At 42.8% G+C, this 27,555-nt stretch overlaps 1 protein-coding gene across 11 annotated transcripts in view; it reads left to right on the top strand.

Annotated features, from left to right (window-relative positions):
* The window catches only part of TNIK (TRAF2 and NCK interacting kinase), a 352,035-nt gene that overhangs the window by 273,425 nt on the left and 51,055 nt on the right, over positions 1 to 27,555 (top strand). For 5 of the 11 annotated variants that reach the window (XM_014572383.3, XM_075937948.1, XM_014572379.3 and 2 more), the window contains exons 13-17: positions 10,142 to 10,252; positions 12,017 to 12,103; positions 14,297 to 14,488; positions 15,298 to 16,434; positions 25,431 to 25,595. In XM_014572383.3, the coding sequence (XP_014427869.2) occupies positions 10,142 to 10,252; positions 12,017 to 12,103; positions 14,297 to 14,488; positions 15,298 to 16,434; positions 25,431 to 25,595 (1,692 nt within the window). The remainder of the gene's footprint in view (positions 1 to 10,141; positions 10,253 to 12,016; positions 12,104 to 14,296; positions 14,489 to 15,297; positions 16,435 to 25,430; positions 25,596 to 27,555) is intronic. The other 6 variants (XM_075937944.1, XM_075937946.1, XM_075937945.1 and 3 more) reach the window with 6 other exon arrangements.

Here is a 27,555-nt window from a genome sequence, read left to right as displayed (position 1 = left end):
AACAGTATTTGAAAAATTACTTTATCTTGAATGTAGCTGAATACATATATTTCACATACACTCATGTGTACACACACACACACACACACACACACACATTACAGTGTGTCCTGACATTGCCTTAATGAGGATCCATCCCTTTGAGTAAAGGAAAGCTGCAATAGTATATATGCTATTAACTTTTTTAAGGATTTAGTAACACGTGCATCCAGAACCTTTTGCTTGGAAAGCAATTAAAGTACAAATAATGCTCTGGGGACACAGAAATGCCATAGCTATGTTGGCAGGATTCCATCCTATGGGGGTGTACCCCCAGACCACGGGTGCCACTTAACTTTTCACATTTGTTGACTGTACTCAAAGCAGCATGTCAGATTCTCTTCTCTGTTACACAGCTGCACTTCCAAGACAATGGAAAAGTCAGAATCATGTAAACGAGAGTGGAATTTAGTTCAAACTCTTGTTCAAAGAGCAAAATAAGCAGGTGCTGAACATAAAAGAGAATTCAAGAAACAAAGAGTCGTCCTCTTTTTATTTTATTATGATAGAAAGTTTGGCACTTGAATCCAAAAGAAAAGAGATGCAAGAAGCAAGAATATCAAAGGTGAATTGCATCCAAGAAAATATTCAGGTGGCAAAGTTATTTAGTTGGCTTAAACATCTTTTAATTCCCCTTCTCCTCTAGTGTCACTAAAAGATAGATAACCCCTTCCCCCAGAGGTTATTAGTAGGCATTGAACCCAGGACTTTGAACACTACAGTTCTGCCATTCTAACTAGTAGCTCAGCTGAATCAGAAGGTCTTTTTGGTGCAAGCCAGCCAGTAGAAGACGACAACATAGGTGCTAGAACTACAGGTGCTGCCAAATCCCCTGTCTTGAAGTAATAAGACGAAGGCAAATATATGGTTTCTACCTTCAGCATCCCTATTATAACAATTGTTCCAGCACTGCTATAAACAGACACATTTAGCCAGTGTTTTATGTAGCCACATTCCTGTGCAGTGTTCTCTGTTCCTAGGCAGAAAATATAAAGGTCACATCTTCACAGTGAATATGTGAGACAAATCTGAGTGTCTTGTACTTCAGAGGTGAACTTTCATTCAGTGCAGTTCTGGGGTCCAGATCCTCAACTGATAAAAAATGTCTAGAACATTGCTGCTTATTAATCTAGATATAAACTAACTGTTTAAAAGAGAATCCATTCTACCCTCTGGGAGCTATTGGCAAATTCTTAAAAACTCAATGCATATGGACCCCACCAGTCACCAACTCATAAATTTATGCCACTTATGGCTCTGTCCATCAACATTTTCTTTTGCAGGAATAAGAAACAAATTATTTGTGTAGATTAGGAGAATGTTTACTAATGCAACTGCTTCCGTTCAAACTCCTAATGTAGAATCATAGAATAATAGGACTGGAAGGGACCTCAAGAGGTCATCGAGTCCAGCCCCCCACCCTCAAGGCAGGACCACGCTCCGTCTACACAATCCTTGACAGATGTCTATCTAACCTGTTCTTAAATATCTCCAGAGAGGGAGATTCCACCACCTCCCTTGGCAATTTATTCCAATATTTGACCACCCTGACAGTTAGGAATTTTTTCCTAATGTCCAATCTAAACCTCCCCTGCTGCACTTTAAGCCCATTACTCCTTGTCCTGTCCTCAGAAACCAAGAGGAACAAATTTTCTCCTTCCTCCTTGTGACACCCTTTTAGATATTTGAAAACCGCTATCATGTCCCCCCTTAATCTTCTTTTTTCCAAACTAAACAAGCCCAGTTCATGAAGCCTGGCTTCATAGGTCATGTTCTCTAAACCTTTAATCATTCTTGTCGCTCTTCTCTGTACCCTTTCCAATTTCTCCACATCTTTCTTGAAATGTGGCGCCCAGAACTGGACACAGTACTCCAGCTGAGGCCTAACTAGTGCAGAGTAGAGCGGCAGAATGACTTCACGAGTTTTGCTTACAACACACCTGTTGATACAACCTAAAATCATATTTGCTTTTTTTGCAACAGCATCACACTGTTGACTCATATTCAACTTGTGGTCCACTATGACCCCTAGATCCCTTTCCGCCATGCTCCTTCCTAGACAGTCGCTTCCCATCTTGTATGTATGGAACTGATTGTTCCTTCCTAAGTGGAGCACTTTGCATTTCTCTTTATTAAACCTCATCCTGTTTACCTCTGACCATTTCTCTAACTTGCTAAGGTCATTTTGAATTATGTCCCTATCCTCCAAAGAAGTTGCAACCCCACCCAGTTTGGTATCATCTGCTGCTTACAAGGTCAATCATGCTGCAGCCACACATCTATGTTGGTTTTGCACCTGTCTAGCTTCAGTACTACCAAAACCCTTGGTATAGACAGAACCATTTTTTTCATGCACTCAGCTGTCCAGGTGGTGGTTTATCCTTTGTATTACTCATTTCATAAAGTTAAAACTTGGGATATGTATGCAATTCATGCAGAATTCTTTCACTGTTACTTAATAGTCACTTTTATATAACTTCCTTCTACCGTTACCGTTGTTTTGTCTTTCAATGCCTGCCAACTTATGCTTTGAGCATATTGTTGTGAGGAGAGTGTCTTAGAAAATGGGATCATTTGGGCCAACCATGATGTTCCCAGACTGAAGTTCCAAACTACTATTCAAGTCATGTAAAACATTTATTCAAGCTAATGGAAAATACCTATCTGCCCACTCATTCATGAAAAATATCTGTGTTCCAATGCTTGATCGATCTAAATAGATTGTATTTCAGACATGCTTCCTTTTTCAGTGGTAGTCTAGAATGATAGCATATCACAAAGACACTGCCACCTAGAATATATGTTTCCATTTGTTACTTAGAATTCCTCTGCTCCCATTTGGTGACTCTCATTTACATTTGAATTTTTCCAAAACCTGCTTCTTACAAACATTATTGCCTTTCAAAATTAGCCTGAAGTTTTTGTCATGGTTTTAACCTTGTATGACTCAATTATTCTTCTAATTCCCAAGTGTAACTAGTTTATCAGAGTGAAGGGTTACTCCTTAGAAGTCATCTTTTCATGCCAGGCCTTAGAGGGCCTTCCCAGTAGCGGCTTTGCCTTCAGCTGGCTCTCATCACCAATATTTAAAACCTGCCATTTCTAATGCTATGTAAATAGGGTCTCATTTTGGCTAGCCAAAAAGCTGCATGTAGCCTCACCTATGAAGTTATATAAATACGCTTACAATTAATTGGTTGTCTTGACTTGTTTGAATAATAGATCTGTATAGTGTGAACATATACAATAGTCCTGAGGCATAGGAAAGCATTATCACACGGCAGGGAAAAATAGAGAAGATGGGCAGATGGAGGAGAAAAGAGGACAAATAAAAAAGCATCTTCTAATCTTTTGCTGCTATTTCCTGTCATGTTCCTGCTGATCTGAATCCCAGATCGAGAGGAACCTCTGTTTCAGTCATTCCAACAGTATCGATTCAGCACAGCCAGAGCCAGTGAAATTGGCAGCAGCACAGGCAGGGGTGGATGAGAAAGCAATGCCGTGCTGGAATCTTCAGCTACTCTATCATGCTTCCAGGTCATCTCCGAATGCCTGCCGGCTATAGAAGCAGAGCAGTGAGTGGAAGCAATTCCAGCACCTCTTGAGACTGAGTCTTCTGCTAATTCATCGTATCTATGGTGAAATGGCCTTTAATTCACTCAGCTGTTAGCTGCAGTCAGTCATAATGTGACCTGACAAATGACTATCAGGCTGGCAGGAAGGCATGCAGTAGCTCGGTATTCTCAGTCTAGATTCCCAAACGTTTTTCAGCTTCGTGATATCAGTCTGAAGAGCCAGGCATTACTTATTTTATTCTGTTGGTGTGTTATTAAAATAATAGTGTAATATTCTAGTTTAGCACACAATAGCTATTGGGAAGTCCAGATTAGAATATCCAGTTAGTTGTCAAATTGTATGTTCTATTTCAGAGTGTTTTCATGAGGATGAGGTTGGGGGAGAATCTGTGCGTAAATATATTTGGTATGTCTGTGCAAACTTGTAACAGCAATGATTTCCATTGATAGCTTTCATCACAAGGACATTTTAGGGTGTCAGATGGAATACTCAGAAGTTAGGAATTCCCATAAATCATGGCCACTACTGCAGGGTTAATTCAGCCATTTTGCAAGTCTAGTTTATTTTATAGCATAGATTTCCACAACATAAACAGTCATATGGATTCAAAAGAAGGATACAAATATATAGGGTAACACATACACACATATTAAATATGAAATAAAATGAGCATCATGTGGCTGTTTACATTGTGACATTTTTTGCTTTCTGAACCTTACAGTTGTAGTTAAGTTTCACAAAAATGTAATTTTCCTTTTTTGAGTAGAGTTAATAACACTGGTAACAATGCCAGTGGTCGATCTACACTAATTTTCCCACCACTACTATCATTAGAGCAGCAGCGGGATTAGAACAGGAATGGGAGATTTCCCCAAAATGCTGCCAAATATCCATGCTCATCCTTATCATTAGTAATGTGTGTCTGCAGGTGTGGCTGTAGTTCAGGTAGCATATGCAGGCTAGCTTTAATCTAGGTAGCACACCTGATAAAGCTGTGAAGATATGGCAGTGCAAGCTGTGTACCCCCCATGCTCCCACTGGACATCTACTCCCTTTACTAACCACGATGAAACCCATTCCATGAGTCGTCAAGGCCAGCTTTAAGTCCTTGTCGCTAGGTGAAAGCTAGCGGAGGTGTGCCCATCTAATCTGCATCGTACCTACGACTGCAGTGCAAACCTACCTACAAAATACAGGACTTTGTAGCACTTTAAAGACTAACAAGATGGTTTATTAGATGATGAGCTTTCGTGGGCCAGACCCACTTCCTCAGATCAAATAGAGGAAGAAAATAGTCATAACCATATATACCAAAGGATACAATTAAAAAAAATGAACACATATGAAAAGGGCAAATCAAATTTCAGAACAGAAGGGAGATGCGGGGGGGAGGGGAGGTAAATGTCTGTGAGCTAATGGTATTAGAGGTGATAATTGGGGAAGCTATCTTTGTAATGGGTAAGATAGCTAGAGTCTTTGTTGAGACCCACGCGTAGAGTGTCGAATTTTAGCATGAATGACAGTTCAGAGGATTCCCTTTCAAGTGCAGATTTAAAAGGCTTCTGAAGCAGGATGCAGGTAATTAAGTTGTTGAGACAGTGTCCTTTCTGGTTGAAATGGCAAGAAACTGTTTTTTCTTTGTGATCCTGTCTAATATCTGTTTTGTGGGCATTGATCCTTTGGTGAAGTGTCTGAGATGTTTGTCCAATGTACAAAGCAGACGGAGACTTTCGGCACATGATAGCATAAATTATATTTCTGGATGCGCAGGAATATGTGTTCTTGATCTCATAACTCACTTGGTTAGGTCCAATAATGGTATCAGCAGAGTGAATATGTGGACAAAGCTGGCAACGGGGTTTGTTGCAAGGGAAGGTACCAGGGTTGGTATTAGTGTGATATGTCCTGTGGTTGTTGATAAGAATCGTCTTGAGGTTAGGTGGTTGTCTATAGGAGACTATGGGTCTGTCTCCCAGAGCCTCTTGGAGTTTAGTATCCTGTGGGTCTGGCCCACAAAAGCTCATCATCTAATAAACCATCTTGTTAGTCTTTAAAGTGCTACATAGTCCTGTATTTTGTTTCAGCTACACCAGACTAACACGGCTACATTTCTACCACAAACCTACCTAGTGAGACCAGAGTTCTTAAGATGAAAGGCCATTTGAGTGACCAAGTGACCATGGCTCTTTTGCACTGCAGTGTTAATTTCTTAAATACCGCATGTGTGCACATTTACTGCACAGTGACATTTTTTAATACAGCCATTATTTTCCGAAAGCAGATGAACTCCATAGGAGCCATTGTAATTCTCATGATTTACCAAATATATTGCAGTAGAACATTACTGTGCTTACCAAACCACTACAGCACCCTGAGTAACTGTGTCTGCAGTGACCAAGATGTCTTATCTGAACAAATGTTCATAAATTCTGAAATGTATATGGTTTTTATGGCTGAAGTATACCACCTTATTGCAGCTGTGTGTTCCTTACTGCACCGGAACCTATGTGCTTCCTACAGACTCCCTGGGTCTCTAGTATCAAATATTTGCACACTACTGTCCTCTGGTGGTCAATCCGGCACAGTAGCCATGGAATTGATGTTATTGCCTAATAATATGGATATAACACAGACATATAACAGACAGCTGTGTCCATTGCTTTTGGTTCCTGTTTCTAATCCCCTCCCTCTCTTATAAATTGTGCCCCTAAACTGGGCCAGATTAAGACATTCTGAAGCCCTAAACTGTGTCAAGTTTAAGAGGCCCCAAAGCATTGTCAAAAATGTGTATTATTCTAACAGAAAGGACAATGATAATAGAAATAATGAAGTTTTATATTTGCATATATCCTGGTGCATAGGCAAGGATGCCACTAAAAACTAGTAATTTCTTTGTATTTATAAGCCCTTCATGATCTAAGGCCCTAAAATGTAGCTTACTTATCTTGTGCATGAATCTGGCACTGCCCCTAAGAAACTCCTCGTGGAAGCAGTGTTGTCCAGCATTTTTGTTTCACGCCACTCTGAGCAGTGTAGCCCAGCACCAATCATCTTTCTACTATTGTTTTGACAGAATAGCTCAAAACATTTTGGGGCTGTCTCCAGTGTTCCCTCTAAGATTTTCCATCCATGAATGGAGTGAGTTTTGTCTTGTGTACTTGTTTGGATGTGTGCCACTATGGCACCCAAGTTATAAACCTCTCCCATTTTCACTCTGCTGCCATGTCTTCCACCTTCCCCTCACCCCATCTCCTTCCCTGGTGCCTGCTGCTGCCCCCACCCCACCCCTCATCCTCCTCTGTTGTCCTGGCTCCTGCCCTTCTCACTCCCCTCTGCCTTCCTGGGACCTGCACCCCTCCCCATCCTCTCTGACCTCTGCACCTGCCCTTCCCCCCTGTGCCCACCCCTCCTCTAGCCCCCCTCCCTATCCCCTCTTCCAATATCTCCCTCTGCCTGCCCTGCCTCTCTCCTCTGCCCTCTGGTGACCATCCCTTCCCTGTCCTCCCCATGTCTTCCTTTCTGCTTCACCCCCTGGGACGTGCACTTTCTTGATGCCTCTCCCTTCCCTCACTCCCCCTGCCCTCCCAATACCTGCCCCCCTTGCCCTCTTCCTCCCTCTGCGCCCTCACATATGATTTGCTCCAACCCCTGCCTTCTTCATGCCCACCCCTCCTTTCAAACCCTCTTCTCCCAACACTCACTCCTCCCATCTCCTCTTCCTTCCTCATGCTCCCATTGTCCCTCTCCACTCCCAGAATCGCCCTGTCCCCTCCCTTATCCCATCCCTGTCACCTTCCATTTCCTCCCCCAGTCCCCGCTCCTCCTGCCCTTTCCCCTCATTGTCTCCTCTTAGCCCCCTGACATTTATCTCTCCTCCACCCTACCCCTTGGTGCCTTCCTCTTTTTTCTCCCAGGGGCTGCCCCATGTGCTAGCACTGGAGCTGGACCACGGTGCTACTTCTAGTTCCGTGGCCCAGGCTCTGGATCTGGCAACTGCTTCACAAGCTGCTGTCCAGGAGCTCCTGAGGTGAGGCAGCCACTCGCCATGTGGCCCCACGCTCAGGAGCAGCTGGGGCCGCAGCTTCATGGCTCTGCTGAATGGGTGGGTGGGACTGAAATTCTTGGTGTGCACCTGCATAGGCATGCACCTTACAGGGAACCCTGGCTGTCTCTTTTTTACCACAGATGAAATTCAGGATTTAGTCTAGTAAAGTTAGTAGAGTTACATTGGAATAAGACCAGTATAAAGTTAAGGAGAAACAGGTTCCTTGATACTAAATCTTACGTAGTCTCAGATTCAGTTACCTACCTCCCCTCCATGCCCCAGAGAGATCACCTCAAGTGTTGTGAACTCTTCATTGCTCTGTATTAGAAGAAATCACTCCCATCAATTAAGGCATGACCAGGTGATTCAGATGGTGGTAGCTAGCATCCCCCCTCCCTCGGAATGGGGACTGATGAAGTGCCCAGTGATATTATGAAAGTGGTGACAGTAAGGGAACATAAGCATGGCAGGTGCATTGTTTCCTCAAGTAGAAAGACACATGTACTGTAGATAACACAATAAGCAGCAGAGATGTTAGCAAACATTTATTTTTGTAACTGTGTAACCGCTGAATTTTTCAGTGGTTACATGTTTACATGCAGGGGAGGCAGGCAGAAGGTGGTGCTCACAGGGAGCCAGCTTTTAAGCCGGCTCCCTGTGTACACTGGTTCTCGTTTGCCCCTCCCCTCCTGCCATGGAGCAGTGGGGGGGGGGGGGGAGGAGAGGAGAGGAGAGAAGAGAGGAGAGGAGAGAAGAGAGGAGAGGAGAGGCAGCTCCATAGAGCATAGGGAGCAAGCTTGAAAAGGCAGCTCCACAGATCTAGTATGTACAGGGAGCAAGCTTGAAAGACAGCTTCCCTTTTAGAGGCAACAGCGCTGTGGGGCAGGAAGCAGGCAGCTCCACAGGAGCCAGCACATGCAGGGAACCAGCTTAAAAGCTCCCACTTCCCACCCACCCACTTTGCTGCCTCTGTAACAGGCAGCAAGGGGTGTATGTCTGTAGTCAGTAGGATTAACCGATAAGCCCAGGTTTATCGGTTAATTGTGTATGTGCGAACATGCTAACATCCCTGGCACAAGTAGAGAAGGTTGGGAAATGCATTTTGAACAGTGCAGCAGAAAATGAAAGCCAGCCAGTTTTATATTTGAGGTGGCTGAACCAGTTAAACCCATCGCTAATTAATTATTTTACACTTTCGCTTTTCTGTCTAGGAGCACATAGGGCACATCGACAGCACATCTCACCCTTCACTGCAATCAATATTGTATATGTGCTGCATGTAGAACCTGAGTGGCATGTAATTAGAAAGCCATATCGATTTCCAGGAAAGAGGTTGCAAACGTGCAAATCCACCACATAAAAAGCAGTTTGATCTTCAAATGACTTGACCAACAGCTTTATTTTTCTTAGCAAACAAGATAACTTGGTGAAAAAAAGACCATGCAATGAGTCTGATATGGCCAACATAATATAGTCCCTTTCACACCAGTAAGACTCCTGTTATGGCTCAGGATCAGGCCCACCCTTTGATTCTTATTTATTCATAAAGTGCAGTAATATGGCACCTATATTTGTTTTCTTTCAAAAGTGGGTGGGAATAGTGCCCTTGTGTTCAATGAAGCTGCTGGCTTTTTTTTTTTTTTTTTCCTGTGTGCAGCATTGCTCAAACAAGGACTGTGGGTGGATGTCTGTCAACACTAAACCACCTTTGTCTAGCTCTTTTGTTGGTGACCAGTGTGGTTACAGATGCAGACAGGCTCTGAATTGCAGCTGTTGTCTGCAAAGCATACAGAAGAGATTGTGATGCATCCAAACCTGTCCCACAAGCCTTTCAGAGTTCAGACATCAGCCCTTCTATGAAATGGCAATGAGCTGGAAGAGCATTTCTTTTCACACAAACCACACCAAGCACCCCATTCTTGCCAATCTGAGCAACATCCAAGCTGCCCTATGGTTTTGGCCGGGTATGCAACCAAGTACGTGTTTGCCTTATTAAGGCTTGCCGGCAAAATACAGCAGGCTGCTCCGTCACACGCTTTCTGCCTCCATCCTGTCCTTGTGTTTCTGATGTACTCTGAAATGTCATGATTTTGGCAGCCTGCAACATCACTTTTTTAATATTTGTACATACATTTTCAGGACACAGCTATTCTTGTCAGTCACGTATGTGCACAGATCAGTTGAACTCATTGGGAGTCACACATGCAGCTGAGTGGATAACAGATCCCCTTGTTTCTTTCATAGGGCAAATATGAGGAAAAATACGAGGAAAAAGTTCCTACACAATTTTGGAGGCCCTTCTGAAAATCTAGCCTTTATAGACCATCATCATGTAAAATGGCTTCTGAAAAGCAAGGACAAGAATATTTTTATTAACTGAGGGAGGGTTTGTTTTTATTTGCATCTGTGAATATCTTTCTAGTTTATCTTGTGTGGGGGTTTTTTTTTTTTTTGTTCATTTGTATGTTTGTTTATCCACAGCAGCAGAGAAGAGAGAAAGAGATGAGGAAGCAGCAGGAGAGAGAGCAGAGGCGACATTATGAAGAGCAGATGCGTCGAGAGGAAGAGAGAAGACGTGCAGAACACGAGCAGGTAATCTGCAGAGGATTCCAGGTGAATCAGTCCCCAACATCAAATGCTGAAGTCTGAGGTCAAAATTGCTTCCACTTGGGATTATTGTCTATGGTAGTGATATTTTAGTTTTTTGGGAGCAGTGGTGAATTACAATTAATTGAATAAGTTAAAAGTAAATCTACTTATTGCTCTCATGTTCCATCACTTTCATCACTAAAGAGTAAATTGCTTAATTGCTAATCCTGTGTTTATTGCTTTTCACTGTGTTAATTCTCTTATATTTGTTGGCTATCAATTCCAGAGCCATTTAATATACCTTTTCCCACTCCCAGGCTCCCCTATATAAAGCTTTTGTTTACTACTGTCTCTAGTACTTGACCTTGGTTCCCAACAAAACTGGTCACTCCTCTGCCTCAACTTCCCTCTTTATAGCTCACAGAAGATTTGGCTCCTCAGAGTAGTAGGATAAAAAGAGTAGAGGAAGATTCTTATCCCTCATTCCCCCTCCTTATGAAAAATAAGATGTATGTCACAATGTGGAGGCTGTCCCATTGAGCAACATTTAGCATAATTTATAGTTGCCATAGACCTTTTCAGCTTTTCTAATAACACTGCAAAACTTACAGAGGGTTATGTTTTCAAGACACTGTGTAAGCACTAAAGATCTTGCCTTCTTCAAGAACTGTGTGTGAGATGCCCATTGACTTCATTGGAACTACCATTACCTATACTGGAGTGTTCCACAAGCAAACTTTTGAGAGATTGTCCCCTAACTAATTAAGACTTGAAATGCCATAGCAAAGCTGGAAATACTTGTCTATGCTGCCAGTGCTTTCCCAGTATAGCTATACCAGCAGAGCTGCCTCCTGTAAATGCAGCTAATGTCAATAGAAGAAGTTGTTCTGTCAGTCTAGTTAGGCTACCTCCTTAAATGACATTAGTAATGCTGATGTTTACAATGGGGATTTTGCTGGCATAGCTATGCCAGCTGTGAGGTATCGTTTTCTCAGACATAGCTACAGTGACAAAACTTAGTAGTGTAGACCTGGCCATACATTACATCCAATGTTGCCTCTAATTGTTTCCATCCATGTGTGGAATAATTTTTCTTATGTGCACCAAGGCAAGTGTGGATGTGCACCACCAATAGAAGCACATTCTGCTGGCTATGGGCACACTGCTAATCAGATGGGGGGCACCTGAATTTCTCCTGGATTGCCACCCAAGCACTCAGCTTACAGGGAACACTGATTACATTCTACAGATAAGGAAAGTGAAAGGAGAGATGGAGGTGGAAATTCTCGAAGGCCCCCAGAAATCACTTTTTGGTTCTGACCATTAAAAACCACTTCCCTTCCTAATTAAAAAAACAACCTACCCACCAGTGTCCAAATTCTGACCTTACTTACACCAGTGTAAATCCAAAGTACCTCCACAGTCTGTAATGGAGTTAATCTCCATTTACACTGGAATAACTCAGAATAAAATGTTGCCCCTAAAATTATAGCTGTACCATTTACAATTTTTTTTCCATGCAGTAGAATGTAAAGCTTGTGTCATTTCAATCAGCTGCAGGCAGGTGAAATTCTCAGTTTTCAGTTTAAATTAATTTTCTTTGCTTCTTCTCTTTTTTTTAGTTGAATCTCTCTGCATTTGACACAGGGTCCCTTAGTATTTCTGCTACCCTTCCTACAGCAGTCCTTCCTCTATGGAATTACTGGCTCTTTTTCTCTTCTCTCCCTCCCTCCTTTTTTCCCCGATCCTTGCTGCCCATGTCTCCAGGAGTACATCAGGCGACAGTTAGAGGAGGAGCAGAGACAGTTAGAGATCCTGCAGCAGCAGTTACTGCAGGAACAAGCTCTACTTCTGGTAATGGGGAGACCACAACCCTGCTTACCCACTTTCTGTTTGTAGTGTGCTTGTCTGTGTGTGCCAGTGTCCCCCCATGCCCTCTGAATGGCTAACATAACAAGTCAGGTTGTGCTGTAACTTGCATACGATCACCTGCTGCATGTATATAATTAAACCCATAAAACTCATAACCACACAATTCTCTAAGGCTCCATTCTGCTAAGAATAACACACTGAGATTTTTTGTTTCATAAATGTAGAGGGAGCCACGCTCTGAATTCTTGTGTTTTTTCCTCTCAATTCCGTGACTCCTCATCAATTCGATATCTTTTCTGCAAGCTCCTTTCTCACTCAGTCCATCTCTGTAATGTCTGCGTGCTTTCACCTTCATTAGAAGTGCAGGCCCTTTCTCAGCCCCACTGAGTTTATTGCAGAGTAATTTTTAAGGCCGTTAGCAGCGTGCTGGAATACAATCAAACTGAAATGTACTCTGCATACCCACTCAGCTTTACAAGATTTGAGAGCCATATTTCATTTTCAAACTATTAGTTGTACTTTCCTGACAGGAACATTTTGTGTTCCCTTCTCATGCTGTTTCCATTTTAGACAATGTTTTATATTGCACTATATCCTGAATTGCCCTTTTTTGTTTAAAGCGAGAATTATATTTATCAGTATTTATGGGGGGGGGGGGGTTCAATACCACAGAGCTCTTTATTGGTCTCTGTTTCCATCGGCTTTATTTAGAAAAAGAGGGAACATGCACAAATCCCTCCTTTTAAGAGGTACTTAAGTATTAATGATTTATTAATTAAACTTTTAAAAAGCCCCAGTGCTTCAGAGAGATCCTTTAATTGGCTTTGCAATTCAACTGTTGCCACAATCACCTACTCTTTTGAGGTGCTGACCACCAATCAACTCCCAGTGGCTTCGGTACATAATGAAGGCTTTCAGCACCTCGCAAGGTGGGTCTCTTTCTGCCAAACCTGGTGGTAAGCAGTTGTAATTTACAAATCCAGTGAGGATCTCAGATTATTCAATGGATTTCAGTTTGGTCAGCTCGGTGTGAACCTGATTCTATTCTTTGTACATAGAAGTGGCCTAGAGGATTTAGATACCAACCTCCCATTTGAAATGTGGCTTTAAGATCTCACCCACAGCAATTGAAGTTAATGCACTTAGTACATAGATAGCCCTCTTTCTTGGACCCCAGTTAAACCTAGCATAAGAGGGTGTGGCTATGCTGACAGCCCTACAGCTGTACTGTATGCACCAGGTCTAGATGGGAGGGGGAGCTTCAGACTACTAGACCTCAGTGGAACTACATGGGCAAGCAGCTGTTCACACGTGTGAGCAAGGGGTCCAAATAGATTTCTGCAGTGCAACATTCAGGTAGAACTATTAACATTGAGGATGTAAAACGTCGTTTAGAAAAGTAACCGTGTTAACTGTTGAATATCTTAGTGGTGACGTGCGCTGCAGGCTCTGCAGTATAAAGCTGAAATAAGCTTATTGAAGCTTTATACTGCAGAGCCCACAGCGAAACCTTCCTGGGGGCGGGGCCTCCAGCCCTTGCCTGTCACACCCTTGGGGAGGAGGCTTCAGTGACTCAGCAAAGCTGCTTCCCCAGGAGCGAAGCCGGCAAGAGTTGCTGCCCCGTTCCTGGGGAAGCTTTGCTGCCACGGGGAAACTTTGCTGCAATGGGGAAGCCGCCTCCCCAGGAGCCAGCATGTAATCTGTGGCGAACTGGGTCCAACATGGACAGGGGTTGCTCTGTCCGGCCCCTACCTGTGGTGGACCCTCCAAGGCTGGAGCAACCCCCTGCCCGGCTAACTGAAACTGGCAAACATTACCCATTTAGGATGATGCTAACTGGGTTAACCTTTCCCATCCCTCATTAACATCCCCAGTTTCCACATGAGAGCTTAGCTTGGTGAAGTGTGTCAAAGCTAGAATTCAAACTTTTCAGCATTTTTTGGTTCCAGCTTTTAGAATATGCCTCTCTTCAAGTTTCTTTAAGGTTTCTCCTTCACTGAACATCCATGGGCTTAAGAACTGATTGGCTTTGTAGGTCTAAGCCATACTTTCCATTTGGGTTTATTTTTCATCAAACTGATAAATATCTGATCGCTCTCAGTCCCTCGCACGTTAGCCTGACTGTACCTGTACAGCGTCTCACACCCATGTTATGGTGGTGTTCTTCTTGGGTAGGAGTATAAGCGCAAACAGTTAGAGGAGCAGAGACAAGCGGAGCGGCTGCAGAGGCAACTTCAACAGGAGCGAGACTACCTAGTATCCCTGCAGCAGCAGCAACGGCAAGACCAGAGGCCAGCTGAGAAGAAACCACTGTACCATTACAAGGAGGGGATGAATGCCAGTGAGAAGCCAGCTTGGGCAAAGGAGGTAGGAAATAATTAGTCCATTTGTGCCTTGTTTGCCCCCACAAACTTACATATGGAGAGTAAGGATTGGACATAGTTCTCTTTGAAAGTCACTGAAATTACTTTTCTGGGTCTAGATTCTCCTTTGACTCCTCCTTCCCACCTTCCCCCCCCCCCCCCCCCCCCCCCCGGGCCACACTGAGGTTACTTTTCACTTACAATATATGGGAGGGAATGCTAAAGGGGTAGGAATCGCAGAATGCCCATCCCTGTTTAACTTTGTAGTTTAATTAGAATTGAGAATTCCTGAAACCAGGCCCAAGACTAGGAGCATTAGGGCATCTCTGCTGTAATTATTACTATGATGAGAGACGCTGGATGAAAAGTGGTCCAGTGCAACTCAATAGCTCTGAAGTGGATTCCTTTGCATTGTCCACATTCAAGCTGAGTACTGAACTTGAAGCTGCTGGTGCACTGGAAGGGTGTTTTTTCCTGTTGTTGAGATTATATTTTTACGAACTGTCCTATCTAGTTTTTGTTGGTTTGGGCTTGTAAGGAACACAATCTTTGTTGCTAATCTTTTGTGCAAAAACAGGCAATAGCATCTTGTAGTGAGTATTTTTAAAGTAATGAAGTATGTATACTGTATATAATTTTATTGGCCAGTATTGAAGGAGATACATATGTGCAAGCATGCAGTACAATCTCTGGATTATATGCATTCCTTTTCCCCTTTTCCCAATTATTACCCAGAAAGAATATTTATCTATTATTACTAGTTGTCCTAGAATAGTGTGTTTTAATAGTATAATTTTGTAATTCTACTCCCAGGTACAACAACAATATCTTAATAATTCGCCTGTTCTTCCAACTAAGCAGAATCACGCTTCTGTTGCCAAACAGTTGGCAACCTTCATTACTGGCAAAGATGCAGCACCAAAATCCAACATTAAGCCTTCTTCTAATTTTTCCAAGTCACAACCCTCAGCTAAACCAAATCTGCAGTACATCCAAGCATTACATCATCGGAAAGTGAACCCATTAGCCTCTGCTAAGCCAAGACTGGTTCCTCCCATTATTAGGATTTCTAAACCAAGATCCCGGGTAGAGCAACACACCCAGAACGGAGAAAAAAACATCTTGGAACGTTCTCCATTTAGATTTGGTCATCAAGAGCGATCAAAAAAGAATGATGTGATATCCCTCAAAGGGTCTCGCTCTCAAGGATGTAGTCCAGTTAGGAAATCAGAATTGGAGATACCACGTGTTCCTTCTCCTCATGTTTCAAATGGAATAAGTTCACATTTTCCTATTAACAGAGTAAAAATGGACTTTAAAGAACATAATGGAGACAGGAGAAGAATATATTCTCCCTCACTAATACCTACAAGTGCCTTATTTCCTTCAAAAAGCACTCCATCATTGAGCAATATTGACATGATGTGTGATCACCTAGATCTAAGTTCTTCTAGCCCAGAACACATTTTAAGAAAAATAAAGATTCAAGCCCTTAATAAGAAGCTCCATGCTTCCTTTGAAAGTATTCCAGAACTCCTTCTGCCATCTACAGGGATCCAGCGTACACAAATGCAACAGAAAATAGGAAGAAGCATGGATCAGCTTCTCCCTCCATCTCTTGGTCCTTCTCCACAACGTTCTCAATGGAATATAGCCATTTTGGCTCCCTTGTCTTCTCGCTCTCGTTCATCTTCAGTGGACTTGCTTTCCTTTCCCCTTAATTCCAATTTGATTCAGTCTTCTGAAGTTTGCCGGGGTAATGCTCCAAATAGCATGTCTCAAGAGGTAGCCCCAGAATTATTCTCTAATTCTTCCTATTGTTCTTCCAAGCTTTCTCCTCAAGTATGTAATGGGAAAAAATTTCTAAATTTGCCTGTGACCAAGACATTCCTGTCGTCAAGCACTCCTGATCTGAGAGATGTCAGACAACTGAACTCTAAACAGCCTCTGGTGGGTGACATCTTCCCAAATTTCCAATGGGCTTAGCACTTTCTTACCTTTCTAAAAATCAGGGCTGTCTATTGAGCTTTTGCTGTGGTGAAAATGTGTGGCAGCAAGATGGGATGAAATGCCCATCTTTCATAGCACAGTTTTGAATAAACTTTTGAATTCCTAACATGCCTCTGGCATTTTACTATTTTCAATTCTGTCTATAAAAAGATTCCTTAAAGTCAAGTCTTAATATGTTGTCTCTTAGTTAGAATGAGGGATTTGGCTATCAGTTCCAGAGCAAGGGCCTAGCTTATCACTCTTACTCATGGTGAGTAATATCTTATTCCATGAGTCACCTCATAAGGTATAACACAGAGTGAGTAAGGACAGCAGAATGTAGTGCTAAGCCTCTTGCTGTAATATATATTATAGGGAAGGAGTGGTTTACTGTCCAAATTTCATAGAGCTAATTATTAATTTACCTGTATAATCAGGTCAATTTTCTAATGAAAGGAAAAAGTACTTGGAAGTAATTCTGAAATACAATGAACTTGAGAGCATGTTAGGCTGTCAGAAAATATGTACACACACATAGCTCAATGTAGATAAAAATAATATCAATATTTACAAAATTTTGATTAATACCTCTCAGCCTTTTATATTTAAGAAGTAGGTTGTGCAACCGAAACTCTCTCAGCACTTATACTAGAGCACTTACTTAACTAGTAGTCATTCTTATGATGTGAGTAGTATAATCATGGATTATACAATCTAGCTGTAAATAGTGTAAGCCTTCCATTTTCTGTGAACATAAATGCAATGGAGTTCCCTCTTCATCATACTTTCGAATTATACATCACATGTTTGTTGTTATCTCCTGACAGTCTTATTTTTATGGTAGCTGTCCATTTTGAACCATGGGTAACTAGTACTCTCAGTTCTTCACTCTAGGCTCATTAGGTTGTGCCCTGACAGACTCCATTTTTGGCTCTCAAGATAATTGTACTGGAGCTTGTTCCTGTTTTTGCTGCCAGTTTTTGGCCCTGCTAGAAATATACAAATTGCACAGAGATATTGCTCTGAACCTTTTCTGGATCAATTAATATCAGCATTGTTGGTGGCAGTCCTCTACTTTTGCCAGGATTATTCTTGGATTAAAAGCAGCAGTTTTAATGAGTACAGAGTCATATCTTTCTAGCCAGACATTTACCCACCTTTGATCTTGTTCCTTGCACATTTCTGTCTCAGCTGGAGTTTATTAAGAGCAAAGTGATAACTGCTTTTAGCTATGGGAGTAAGATCTTTCCAAATGCTATATGATTCACTCCTTGTTGTTTATATTATTTATGTAGAGCAATGGGTATGAAATATTAATAAAAACAGAAGATGAAATTCCTGCAGTTAATATATTTGTTTAAAGAGATACAATACAAATGGGAGTGGGATGTGGATGTTCAAGGATGTATGCTTCATAGAATGGTCGTTCTCTGTAGGAACTTTACAGTGTCCAAAATTACTTGATATGCAGGGTGTGAGGAATATCTACTCAAAATTATGATCATTTTACCTCATGTATATTCTTTTCATATGTAAAACTATAACTGTCCCCAGAAGGCTCTGGGTCAGCAGTATCCACTCTTCAGCAGAGGTATCTGCTCCATATTCTCCCCACACCTAACAGGTTCTGGGGCAGAAGTTCAGGTTTGGGATTCAAACTAGAGCCTTGAGGTAGGGGCACACAGATTTGCTGTGTCAGTGGAACAGTCTTGGAGTTTTGGAAAGGTACCATTCTTGAAGGGGCATATTCTGGTCCCTGCTCTCCCCTCACCCCCTACCCAACAAGGCCATACCATTCCATTCTCCATTCACCACCTCCCTCTAGCAGCTATTGGTCTCCTCAGCTGGGGAGTCTCCGCTCTCTTACATGCACAGTGCACAAGCCAGTGCTGACAGGAGTGGAGATCTCAGCAGATGCACCTGTGCTCTGACATCCAGAAACACTCCCTGCATGCCAGGTCATGACACCACCTGGCCTAGAGCTGCTGGGCCAAATACGAGGGTATATCTGCTCTGAAATCTGGGTGTGTGATTCCCGGTTCACATAGAAATACTTGCACTAGCTCGCTAAAAATGGCAGTGTAACTGTGGTAGCATGGGCAGCAACAAAGGCTAGTGCCTGCTGAGTACAAATCTGCCAGAACTCAGTGTACACATACTCGGCATGGCTAGCCCATGCCACCACTTGTTGCTGCCTGTACTACTGCAGCTATGTTGCTGTTTTTAGTAGTATGCTGTGCCAGCTGGGAATCACACTCCCAGCTCTCCATAGAGAGAGCTCCTAAGTGGCTCTGTGACCCCACATACCAGGCCAAGCACCAGTCACTGAAATTTGGCCTGGGTACCCCTTCACATGTACCAGGGGGCAGCCAGGTCAGATTTTGGCATTGCAGCCAGAGTGATGCTCTGGAAACTTTAGCAGCAGCTGAACTGGTTTAGTACAAGACCATAGCTTACTAGTGGCTGTGCAATGGTCTCCTGGCTTTGTCGTCCGTCCCCCGCTCCCCTCCCCCGCCCCACTCCGCTCCTCCCAACTTCTCTATAGGAGCACTGGAACATTTTTACAGTGGGGATGCTGAGAGTTGCTGAACCAAACTGGAAATCCTGTATATAATGGAAGCCACTTCAAGCAAGGGGGTGCTACAGCACCCTCTCTCCCCCCTCTCCCTCGTCTCTAATTCCTGCACCTATGCTCCTCGGGTTGGCACCAATGGACTGCTTGTTCAGGTATTCAGACCTGTTTACTCTGACTAACCAGCCTTTGCACTTGCTTGCTTCTTCATAGTCTTTCTCCAAGACACAGAGCAGGTGCAGACAGTATTACCAAGTCAGCAGCCACAGGGGGTGTCCTAGTCTTGGATGGCCCCATCAATGGTAGGATGAAATTTACTGCTCATGCTGCCCGGTTCAGTGACGGTGATAATTTCAGTCCGGCTCAGGAACTGGGATATCACCCCTCTACCATAGCCCCAACTAGAACACAGACTTGGTTCTTCCTTCCTACAGCCTCACAGGAAACCATCCAGTAGTCCTCCAATGCCCCCTCCCCTGGCATCCATGCACACCCATCCCCACACACAGTTCTCTATGCATGCCTTTTCCCCTCCCCCTTTCCGTGGCACTGAGGCCTTGACTTCTTTTGCAGTGTTAGCTTGAGGCACGACACAAGTATCACCAATAGCCCAACTCCCATCCACACACTCAAATCTCTGTGGAATTTAATTTAAAAGTCAAGCTAGCTGGCCCATCAAGGGGCTGGACTAGAACGTGAGTGCTGCTGACGAATAAGCTAATAGTGCAGTAGAGATGCAGCTATTCTGTGCGGCTAATCCTGCCACACTGTGAAGCAAGAGTGTGATTCTGCATTGTGGCTGTTCTTAGTCCAGCGAGGCTAATTGAAGAGGAGCTAAGTCGAATGCTGAGAACTTGGACTAACTCTGCAGTGAACACCCAGGCTAAACTGCCTTATATATTGGCATAACTTATGTCATGGAGGGGGGTGAATAAACCACCTTGTAAGTGATATACGTTACATCAACCTAAGTATTGGTGCAGACAGTGTTGTATCAGCAGAACAGCTTCTGCCACTGACATTACTGCCACTGCTCATTGGAAATAGAATAATTACGTTGATGGGAAGAGCTCTCGCCAATGAGCTTAGAGTGGCAACAGTGGATAGCTGACAGCAATACAGCTGCATGGTGCAAATGCACTGCTGTGAGCTCACTAATGTAGCAATAGTCATAGCCTTAGCTTGCCCCATGCACAGAGGAATATGGGGCAGAGAAAGATGGCCATACATGGGATCTTGGATTGGGGGAATTCGGCTGAATGTCTTCCCAGGGACCCCAGATTTCCTGGAACTGGCCTTGAGGTGACCTTTTGCATGTGTTTAATGCTTCTCCTGCAAAGCACAGTTTTCACCTCAGCTGTATCTATAAATGCCATTCTTCGCCTTTCAAATTAGATTAATATTTCACCTCTTCCATCAGCCCGCTTTGCTTTTGTTGTCCTTTTTGCCCACTTTAATAATGTATCAGACTGTTAGTCACTTTCCCCATGGTGCTGCTCTCTGATAATGTTGCCCACGGTACGTGGAAGCAGACGGAGTTCTTTTGCATTTGAGGTGAAACTTGAATTATCTAGCAAGCAGCTGGCGAACTGAGCTGATCCTTGCAGAGGTTGGTCCAGGGGAGCACTTTTGTTTTTACTCTGTGCAAGGATATAATCGATAGGGTTGCCGAGAAGATGAAGTGGGGAGTCCTGAGTGTACCTTCTCCTGTTATGTTGTTGACATACAGTGTATGGAAAGGAGATGTTGGTAGTTGGAGAAAGGATCATCTCTCTCTCCCAGACCATACTGTCAGGAATCTGTATGTACAGCCAGTCTGGAAGCATGGCCTGCAGCAGAGTGGTCTTTGGGCAACCTAATGAGAGTGCCAGCCATAGTAAAGTGCCTGATTGGGTCTTTAGCTCAGCAGCAATTCAATAGCTGCTCAAAACATTGACCCGTGACTGCTTGTTCTCAGCATTCCCCCTGCCTTGGCCCCAGCTTTCCTTGCTCCAGATAATCTGGTCCTGACCCTCCACTCTGATTCCTGACTACGGCTTCTGACCTTTGACTTTGATTCCTGACTTGTGATTTCTTCTCTGGTGACTAGCCCCTGACTCCTGCTCTAACCACTGGGCATGACCACTCAATTCCTGGTCTCTGACAATCTGAGCAGTCCCAACACAAAAAAAGAGAACTACAGCTGATATGGCAAGCTTGGATTCTTCACAGGCCAATGTCTGATGGAGGTAATGTGAGCCCTGCATGCCTTGCAGACCCAGATTGCAAGGCCTACAAGCTTACAGCAAGGATTACGTAAGATCCTGGAACTTCTGTGTCCATATCCCATAACACATAATCAAGATCCCAAGGTTTCCTCCAGCTTCTGCCCATGCCTCCTGGCCTTGGTCTACTGTATCAATGGACTTCATTGAGGAACTGCCATGCTTTCAGTGACACAGTAATCCAAGTTGTTGTCAACCTTTTAATAAAGATGGCGCACTTCACACTGCACTGTACTGTTCTTAGTGCATGGGAGATGGCTTGGTTCTTCTTGGAAAATGTGTTTTGCTGCTCATGGGCATTTTGTCAGGCTGGGGTCCCCAGTTCATCTCATAGCTGTGGCAGGAACTGAGAACATCCACCTATCACCTGAAGCCTACAGGGTGAGCAGAGTGTCAATCAAATCCTGGAGCAGTATCTCTGCTCCTTTTTGAGTACCTACCAGGATGACTAGTGTCCTCTGCTGTGCAACACCAAATTCACATATAGAAATACAATCCACACCTCAACCCAACACAGCCCATTATTTACAAATGGTGACTTTCACCCTTGCTTATGCCCAGATTTGGCCAGGAGCTCCCCAGTGTTAGCTGCTGTGGAGTTAGCCTCCCAGCTACATTGGGTGCATTCGGAACTGAAGGAACACTTTCAATCTACCAAAGGAGCCTAAAAACACTGTGCAGACTAAGACCATCAGGCTGCCTCTACTCTGGCTGTAAGGGATAAGGTGTAGCTGTCTTCCCAGAAGCTGGGCTGAAGTGGACTGCCTGGGTGGTTGGAAGAGTCAGCAAACCAACTCGAAAGCTCGGCGACAGTTCTTCGGTTGTTTGAAGCATTCTCCCACAGCTGTAATAGCCCTTGTGCTTGCTTATTCCAGCCTTGCTCCTGCCTGGCCTCACTCTAGGTAACCTGGCCCTGACCCTTGGCTCTGATTTCTGACTTGGGCTCTGGCATCTGGTGTCTGGCTCCAACTCTGGTCTTGGGTTCCTACTCCTGGTTGTTGACACATACTCTAACCACTAAACCTGATTCCTGTTCTGCCCACTGAGGACATCTGCTTGGGTCCTGGTCTCTGGCAGGATCTCACTCTGCCATCTATTCCTCCACAGTAGCTATAAAATACTCTATAATCAGCTGCACATTATCATTTGGCTCGCTGTCAATGAGCTCCAGAAGTTGGTGGGAGGACTCCAATTTCATCATCATTGGCTGCTGTTGTTAGTGCTTGAGCTTGAATAATAGGCAGATTTACTGGAACTCCTTTGAGGCAGATTGAAATGAGACTGTCACTGACTGGACTGTATCCCAGGATTTATGCATATGCATCCTTGTTCAGATGAAATGCAGCTATACTTTCTGTCCTTGTCTACGCAGCTAAGTCCTCTTTGTAGGAGTTTATAAACTGGCCTAAAAATGCAGAAGAAGAAACCTTAGTTGTTCTGTTGGACCTTTAGATGTGCTAGCTGGGTCTAAAAAATTCTTGATAAGCCTTATCATTCTTAGGAGAATGATTTCCTGAGGACACAGTCTAGTTCCTAAGTTTGGGTTTTTCATATTAGTCTCTCTGATAATAAGAACTCCAACTTCAGAGGGAATGGTTCATTGGTATCAATTTAAAAATACTTTTTGAATAATTTTATGATCCATCTCTTAGCTGAAAAAAGTTAATATCATTATTCCTTCTACATATGCACATACCATTTTTGTTATTTTAGAAACTGATTTCTTAACACAACTTGTGCACTCGCTAATTTGCTCTTTCTGCAATTTGATTTTAATAACACATGCATTGCATTTATATCTGGATTAGCTGAAAGCAACTGGATTTTTGTCATTTCTAGTTTAGCAGCATACCTGTTACCCACAATAGAGGATTAGGCACTAATCTTATTAAATCCAGATAGAAACAAATCACCTTCTTGCTGCCATTTTCATTTTTTCTTTCAAATCTAACGAAAGCACGCTGCATTACAGTATCGAAGGTAAGGACATTCCTTTCGGTGGAAATGCACTGCAGGCCACTTGTGCTGGGATCATAACACTTAGAGCTTTTCTTCTTCAGATGCATTTGCTGGAAATGCCTTCTTGTGGCTGGCCATGTCTCTTTGAAGCTTTATTTTCCCTTTCAGGTTAAAAAGGACACAATATGTGTGTGAAAAAGCCAATTGGTATCTTGAAAATTCACTTACTGTACTGTCTGCCTGGTAGTTTGGATTTCTGAAGCTATCCACTAGCTTAATCTATTTGAAGTAGGAGGGTTTTTTGCATGCTTTGGTCCTCAATTCCCTATTGCTGTTTTTATGGGTCTTTCTCATCTTTCAGGGGCTGGAACTGCCACTTAAGAGATTTCTTGATTGTATGATCAATGTATAGTCTCAGATTTTACAAACTCAACAGTCAAATGACTACTGTTTTAACAGCAAAAATATGTTGTAAAAATACATATTCTTGTCTAATTATTATCTCTTGCAGCAATGCCAGGTTCTTGCAGCTTTGGCAGGGTTGGGGGACTGCTTTCAAGGCAAAGGTGAAACTGTCTGAAACCTGTATAGCCATTTTTAAAGGGTTGGTCAAATCAGTACCACAGCATTCCAGATACACACAAAGAAATGAAAATTGGGTCTGGTCTGGCTAGCACTCAAGAAACTATCACCAAGCTGCATTTGGAAAGACTCCAAGCAAACAGTTCAATGTAGGCTCTGGGGAAGGGAGAGGCTGTTGGGTATAGCATAAGTTTGATTCTGTTCAAAGAAACAAACAAAAACAAACAAACAAACAAACAAACAAAAAAGGACTTGTATATTGGGAAACTTGTATATTGTAGGTAGAGGACCAAATTTTCCATTGAAATGGTATGGTACAGCTCTGCTGATTTTAAACAACCTGCTTCCTCAAATTGGCAAAGACAGGATGAGTCCAGTTCAGAATTTGGATGCTTATTCACAAGGCAGAGTGATGCTCCACTGACATCACATTGGTTAATCTCAGAACTCCTGCCCAACAAGGGACATGAGCCAAACAAGACTCAAGTATAAAGTAGCAGAAAAAGATGAATTGGTTCTTGGAGGATCCATTATTATTATTATTATTTTATTATTTTATTTTATTACCACTCCAGAGAAGAGCACCACTCTGTTCCCAATAATATTGCTTACAGTGTTGAGATCTTTCTTCTACTACCTCCAGACTGTCTAGCAGCTCTACTCGGTGCTCTGCTTGTGCTACAGAAACCAATTGGGGTCTGAAAAGTAGATCCCAGAGAGGGAAAGAGAAAAAAGAAAAGAAGAGTAAGAGAGGTAAAAGCAAGGTGTTAATGAGAAGTAGACAGAGGGATGGAAAAAACTGGGGCAAGGAAGCGGCACAAGAGAGAAAGTAGTTGAGAAAGGAAAACAAAGGAGAGATGTAGGAAATCTCTGCCACAATTAAAGCCCCTAGTTAATGTCGAGGAGCTAGTGCCTTCAGAAGAACCAGGTTGGGTAGTGGGAAGAGCAGGAGAAAAGAATCAATAGACTTGATATGAAATACAGAAGGGACAGAGAGACGGGAGAGCCACATTAAAATTTCTCTGGTTTGGTTTAATTTTGAAAGGCACCTCTCCCTCACAATGCAAATTTAGCTTCTCTTTTGGCATACTTTTCTTTTCCACCCCTTCCTCGCCCCACCTACCCTCTCTGTATGTCGTCTTTCTTTCCATCTTTCTTTCTGAGTCAGCTGCGGTTCCCAATTCTGCCTAGAGTTTCCTGCTGGGTGTCATCTGTTCAACCCACCGGGAGGCTAGGCACTTTCCAGCATCTACCACCCCACTCACAGCCTCCTTTTGTCTGAAGCTCCAAAATTACCACTGCTGAAATTGCCACTTTCACCCCACTGATTTGCATTGATAGTAAGGAAATACAGAAAAGGGAATATTGTTGAAACATTTTCCTTTTCAAGTTTGCCCTAGTATGGAAGTCCTTATTGAATCCAAGCATCTGGTGATTAGTGTTAATGGGTATGAAAGAGGTGCATAAAACAATGTACTGATTAGAAATATAGGAAAATGGCTATACAGGCGACTTGGGTGTAGAATTGCAGGGAACTAAAGCAACTTGTGCTCATTGATTCTCCTGTTGTGTTGCCTCAGGTAGAGGAACGTTCTCGACTCAACCGGCAAAGCTCCCCAGCAATGCCTCACAAAGTGGCTAACCGGATATCTGATCCAAACCTGCCTCCTCGTTCAGAGTCCTTTAGCATTAGTAGCGTGCAGCCAGCTCGGACACCACCCATGCTCAGACCAGTGGATCCACAGGTATGGTGCTTTGGTTGGAAGTCCCTGCAAGTTTAATTACCGAAACCAGGGACTGGTGTTTGTGGTAAGATAATGACAGTGTTTGTGGATTAAAAGGAAATAATTTCTTCATGCATGATTTCTCAGCCATAAACTTGTTTGAGAATAAAAGCAGCATCAGCATTTACACTAGATGGAATAAAAATTAAAGGATTACATTGCTCATGTGGTAGGGCATAATGTGAAGACATGGTTGTGTTTTTTCTTCTCCCTTCCATAGTACTGTATAACAAAGCACTGTTAGGTACATTATGATGTTTTTTTCCTTCCTTTGAAGCATCAGGTATTGACTGCTGTTGGGGACAAGTTAAAGGACTTAGGTGAACCATTGGTCTGCTTCAGTATGACAGTTCCTTTGTTTCTGTTGAGACCCCTTTTATCCCGAGTGAAACCGCAAAGCCTGGTACAGTGGGCATAGTATGGCTTGATGTTTAGGGTTATCCGAAAAAAAAAGGGATTTTGCTTCTTATTCTTCGGTATCGTTCTAAATATTCAGTTCACATCAGCAGCGACAACACATCTGGAAAAGCCTGACCATGAGTTCTTAAAATGCATTTCCACGAGACATAATAAAGCTGTAGAAACTGGGCCCAATTCTGACACCGAAATGCAAGCACAACTCCTGTGGACTTGAGTGAGGGCTCGAAGGATGTGTCTGCTGCCAGCACTGGATATAAAATCTTTGCCCCAAGTTTGTATTTGGTTTCTACGGGAAAAACTACAGTTTAACTGAACTCCATCCCCATATGGAATCTGCCTCCAGGAAAGTTTTCAGTGTCACCTAGTGAATCAGCATTGCAATATGAATTTGCTATGGAGGAAAACTGTTTAGCAGTGTTTCCTCTAATCATTTCAATCCATGACCGGAATGACTTTTTCTGTGCACCAAAGCATGTGTGAAGGTGCACTACCAATGGAAACAAAAAACTAGTTGTGGGCTCTCTGCTAATTAGCTGGGTGGCATTTGAAACTCTTCTGGGCAGCCACAGAAGCGTACAGGTTAGAGGGAACACTGCCCTGCAGCATACCATTTCTTTTCAGATGGAGTCCAGAATTAAAGAAACAATAAGCATCCCATCTCACATCAGTCTTTTAACTGACACAAATTAAATACATTTCACCTGACTCCTTTTAAAGTTTCCAAGCCTTATACTTTTTTTAAAAAACGGCTGGCATTCATTTGCAAGCAGTGTCACATTATAGACTTTTTGCATAACTAAGATGTTATTGAAAGGCTTCATCATTTCACACACAAAACTTCATAAATACATCTGTAAATCTGTTATTTACACTGGTAATTGAGGGTGCCATTCTACGCTGTATCAAAGGAGCCTCTTGGCTAAATCCCTCCAGATCTTGTAAATGTGAAGGGTTTTAGCAAGGGTGCAGATGGATTTTATAAACTTTTTGGGAGGCAGCTGTGATCTGATGTAACCTAGACATTCTCAGATGGATGAGGTGCAAGTGTCATTCCATCTGCAGCTCCTATGGCATGCAAGAGAGAGAATCTTTAGGTCTATTGGACAGGGTGCTATCTAGCCAGACTGTGGAAATTCACACCATTATTGCTTTTTTTGTTGTTTTTTTTAAACCATCAGTGCTTCAGATTCCCCGGAGACTGAAGCTGCTTCTTTGCATTTATTTTTTCCATCTTTTTTTCTTTTTTTCAAATTAAATACCCTAGGAAAATTCATACTAAAATTGTTGAGGTAATGTTAAAGTTGCTTGGTTAAGAGCTTAAACCCAGGAATGCCAAGGCTAAGTAAGGTTTCTCATGCAATCTTAATTCTGCTTCCTCGTGTATCTGAGGCTATAGAAAAAAATACATGATCTATTTATATTGTATTTTTGAGAAATATTATGTGATCATGTATATGAAGACTATCTTTATGCATATGCAAAAGTAGTCATCATAAAAGTT

Source organism: Pelodiscus sinensis, chromosome 10, assembly GCF_049634645.1.
Source record: "Pelodiscus sinensis isolate JC-2024 chromosome 10, ASM4963464v1, whole genome shotgun sequence".
Classification (NCBI taxonomy): domain Eukaryota; kingdom Metazoa; phylum Chordata; order Testudines; family Trionychidae; genus Pelodiscus; species Pelodiscus sinensis.
Note: the sequence above shows the minus strand (reverse complement) of the source record. Positions and strands in the feature narration are given on the sequence as shown.